We start from the raw sequence: 4,847 nt of genomic DNA, 5'->3' as shown, positions 1-4,847 counted from the left end.
CCTTGAAGTTTCAATTACAACTTTTGGTTTTCTTGTCTGGATTAAATAGTATTCAAACATCCATGATTACATAAATATTCATCTAAGTTTTCTTCCAGCATATTTCCCCATTTATGTTCTCAATCCATCTCTATATTATTTTGAAACTCTCGTCATGTCACAGACTATAAGACACTGCAGAAAAATATTTAAGAACTACTCCACTTTTCAAATCATCTTTGAGCTGGCAGAGCGCGGACTCACATGCAGTTTCTGACTTCCACTTCAGTGATTGCTTTCCTGTACAGTCTGTATCAACATCTACGGTACAACACAACAGAGTTCTATTTTACCAAGATCATTAGAGAATTTTTCCTTTCCAACATCCTCCTGAATGCATTTTTCACCTCCTTGTTCCTCAGACTATAAATGAGGGGGTTCAACATGGGGATTACCACAGTATAAAATAGAGAAATCACTTTATTGATATCCAGGGAGGAAGCTGAGCCAGGCAGAACATAGATAAAGAAAAGAGTCCCATACAGGATGGAGACGACTGCCATGTGAGAAGAGCAAGTGGAGAAAGCTTTCTGCCTCCCATCAGCAGTCCGGATCTTCAAGATGGCCACCAGGATGCAAACATAGGAGACCATGATGATCAGGACACTGAGTATGACAATAGCTCCAGCCAAGATGAAGAGCACTAATTTATTGATCCATGTGTCTGCACATGCTAGAGACAGCAGTGGAGAAATGTCACAGAAGAAGTGATTGATGATATTTGGACCACAGAAGGGTAAGCGAAAAGTGAGAATTGTGTGGGTCATTGTGTTTATAAGAGCCATGGCGTAAGGCCCTGCCACCAGCTGCACACAGACTCTCTGGGACATGATGAGAGTGTACAGCAAGGGCTTACAGATGGCCATGTACCGGTCATATGCCATGGAAGCCAGGAGGAAACATTCAGATACCACAAAGAAACCAGAGAACCACATCTGTGCAGCACAACCCACAAAAGAGATGTGTTTTTTCTCCGCAAAGATATCACACAGCATCTTGGGGGCAATGGAAGAAGAAGAACAAATATCTACAAAGGACAAGTGACTGAGAAAAAAGTACATAGGAGTGTGGAGTCTTGCATCAGTCCATATGAGAACAATCATGCCTACGTTACCCCCCAGGGTGACAAGATAGACAAAGAGAAGCATGACAAAGAGGACGATCTGATGATGGAGGTGATCTGTGAGGCCCAAGAAAAGAAATTCAGTCACTTCTGTCTGATTCTTATCTTCCATTGGTCAGTTGTAATCTGTTACAAGAAGGAAAAACTATTTTTATAATTAAAAATCACTAGCACTTAGAAATAATATTTTATACAAATGATAGCTTATCCTAAGCAGGTCTATAACAGGCAATTATTGAATTATTGTTGAACTGGAAGACAGGATGTCCATGTACTAGGTCTAGGAGTTGTGCATAGATACTGTGTAAACTTGGACAATTCACCCCCGATCTCTTTGGATTCAGTACTCGCTCCCAGAGAAAGAGGAGTCCAACTACATTGTTGAAACCTCCCTCAAGTTGTATTTGAAATGGGGATTAGTCTCCACATTTCATTTTACTGTGTTATGGGATAATAAAACTCACTAAAGAATACTTTTACTGGAAGTAAAATCTCACCAATGTGATATTCAGATCCTTACAGCAGACATTTGGGAAAGACTAAGCAAGGGAGTTCCTGTTCTCACTGAAGGATCAGTACCATTCTAATATTATTAAGACGCAATTTTTAGATGTGTTTATCAGTCTACTCTCTACTTGCATTGATAACAGGTTGTGGAAAGGATAATGCACACAATTAGTAAAGCAGTTACTGATACAAAAGAATATGATGCCATAGAAGAAATGGAGAGGTCTTATGTGTAAGAACAAGTGATCTGCCAAATTTTGGACAGCAAAATGGAAATGCCGTGACAGTTACACAAAAAATTAAGCATCTATTTGCACTAAAATAACATATTATTATTTTATGTGATTCCCTATACATTATATAAACTTCTTTTAAGACACTTATCCTGGGACGCCTGGGTGGCTCAGTAGGTTAAAGCCTCTGCCTTCAGCTCAGGTCATGATCCCAGGGTCCTGGGATGGAGCCCCACATCGGGCTCTCTGCTCAGCGGGGGGGGCCTGCTTACTCCTCTCTCTCTGTCTCTGTCTGCCTCTCTGCCTACTTGTGATCTCTGTCTGTCAAATAAATAAATAAAATCTAAAAAAAAAAAAAAAAAGACACTTATGCTGACATCTGTCAGACTATGTCAATTATAGTGATGAGTAAAATATCAAATGGGGAATGATTTGTGCAAGGAGCACCATGCAGAAAATACTATTTTTTATCTCATTAGTTCAGGAAGAAGAAATCAAATGGTTTCCAAAGAGACAATCACTATGTAGGAAAATTTGTATGAGAAGTCTGGTTTTGGGGTGCCTGGGTGGCTCAGTCATTAAGTGTCTGCCTTTGGCTCAGGCCATGATCCCAGGTCCTGAGATCCAGTCCCACATCAGGTTCCCTGCTCAGCAGGAAGCCTGCTTCTCCCTCTCCTACTCCCCTAGCTTGTGTTCCCTCTCTCACTGTCTCTCTCTCTGTCAAATAAATAAATAAATCTTTAAAAAAAAATAAAAAGGAAAAATCTGGTTTTTTAAAATTTTTTAATTTATTTTCAGTGTAACAGTATTCATTGTTTTTGCACCACACCCAGTGCTCCATGCAATCCATGCCCTCTCTAATACCCACCACCTTGTTCCCCCAACCTCCCCCCCTACCCCTTCAAAACCCTCAGATTGATTTTCAGAGTCCATAGTCTCTCATGGTTCACCTCCCCTTCCAATTTCCCCCAACTCCCTTCTCCTCTCTATCTCCCCATGTCCTCCATGCTATTTGTTATGCTCCACAAATAAGTGAAACCATATGATAATTGACTCTCTCTGCTTGACTTATTATGACTTCAACTAATGCTCTCTAAACAAAATAAAAGCAAAATACTTCTCATATTGTACAATAATTACATGTGAAGCTTGATATAGAATATAAATAGTGACTGTACCCATTCAACTTGATTGTTTTATCACTGTCATAATTATTTGCTCAATACAGTATAAAGTATGATTTCATCAGTCACAAAGACAATTATAGGCTTATGATAGAGGCATCAGCCATGGTATAAATGTTAATGCCAGTCCAAATACACTAATATAGGTATGTGGGGATTTAGAGAGTAGAATAGACAGGGTGCTCTAATTTTGATCTCACCCCATCCATCTTTCTTTCTTTCTTTCTTCCTACCTTCCTTCTTTTCTTTCTTTCTTTCTTTCTTTCTTTCTTTCTTTCTTTCTTTCTTTCTTTCTTTCTTTCCTTCCTTCCTTCTCTTCTCTTCTCTTCTCTTATTTAAATATAAGCTATTTTGAGACAAGGAGGATAATCTTTATGTCCCTTTCATACCCACATTCTGTGGCCTTAGAAATCTTCATAGACATTGCAGTATCTCTATATTGTGCAAAACTAAACAGGAAATTCAGTTTTAAAAAGAAAGTGACATAAACTAGTTGTTTAGTCTCCTGAGAATGTGAAGAAAATGCCAGTCTGCTTTCTTTAGAAAGCCTGAGCTAGGAAGGTTACTTTCCTGTCATTTAAGCTCATCCTGATGTTTTTCCACCAAATTTCAAAAAATTCATAGCTTCCAAAATGCACTGTACTTACTTCTTTAAGGATATCCTTTATGTACCTTCCCTAACTGGTTCAAAGAAAATGATCATTTTCTAGAAGAAAGGAATACTCAACTTCCTTCATGGTGGTAACCTCTTCCAAGAGGCAGGACTTTCTAAACACATGGTGAAGAAACCAGATCTCCATCTTGAAGAGCCTGCAAGTGAAGAGATCCTAATTGACCCGCACAGGAATATACATACTGCACAGAATAAGGAGTTTCCAACAGTTCTCAGGAGTTTTCAGTAGTTTGGTGTCAGTTCCCCAAAGAACTAAAATCTCAAGCGTTTACACCTGAAGGGACAAAATTAACATAATCTCAGTGGCACTTGCACCAAGTATTATCTCACAGCGGTGTCATTTCTCAAAGAGAGGATTCCTAAGAAAACAAAAGGGATTGTCCCCCTGCTTTGGCATCCTTCATGCCAAAAGGAGCTCTCTTTTCTATCAGTGGGGTGTGATACATTGAGTAGCCAGGACCAGTTTAGAGGAAGTAGTTCGCTGCCTGGATTCTGGAGACACATCCCTGGTGCTAATCTCAAATCCACTGCTTTACTGCTTGCATCACTTTAAGCATATTTTTAAGTCTCACTGTGCCTCATTCTCTTAATCCCTAAACTAAAGAAGACATCCGTGTCTAGTTCACAGAGATCTTGGAATGATGTGATCTTGGAATTAATGAAGTGATACATTTATTTGTTTGTTTATTAGCATATAATGTATTATTTGTTTCAGAGGTACAGGTCTGAGATTCATCAGTCTTACACAATTCACAGCTCTACATTTAAACTACCTAATGAGTGTCCAGCACAGAATCAGTGCTCATTAATGTTATGTATTATTATCAGGCTTTATAGCATAGTTAGGGACATAATACCTAGACATTAAAATAAAACAGCAGGTTTTTTTAATCTCTAGACAAAAAAAAATAAAAAATAAAAAATAAAAAAACCATAGTCCATGGACTCCAAAGAAGGGGCAGATCACTATAAAACTGGAATAGAGGAGAAAATACTCAAGGAAGGAATTACCTTAGAGAAATAAATAAAATTTAGATAGACTGAAGTTAGAGGAAAGGTATTCCAAGGCAGTGTTAATGAGATCAGCA

General features: G+C 38.6%; 1 protein-coding gene across 1 annotated transcript; it reads right to left on the bottom strand.

The window, feature by feature from the left end:
• Positions 1 to 323: 323 nt before the first annotated feature.
• LOC132009792 (olfactory receptor 5G3-like) lies at positions 324 to 1,274 on the bottom strand. Its single transcript, XM_059387825.1, has one exon. The coding sequence runs from the start codon at positions 1,272 to 1,274 to the stop codon at positions 324 to 326; it is 951 nt and encodes a 316-aa protein (XP_059243808.1).
• Positions 1,275 to 4,847: the final 3,573 nt, after the last annotated feature.

The sequence above is a fragment of the Mustela nigripes genome, chromosome 1 (genome assembly GCF_022355385.1).
Source record: "Mustela nigripes isolate SB6536 chromosome 1, MUSNIG.SB6536, whole genome shotgun sequence".
Classification (NCBI taxonomy): Eukaryota; Metazoa; Chordata; class Mammalia; order Carnivora; family Mustelidae; genus Mustela; species Mustela nigripes.
Note: the sequence above shows the minus strand (reverse complement) of the source record. Positions and strands in the feature narration are given on the sequence as shown.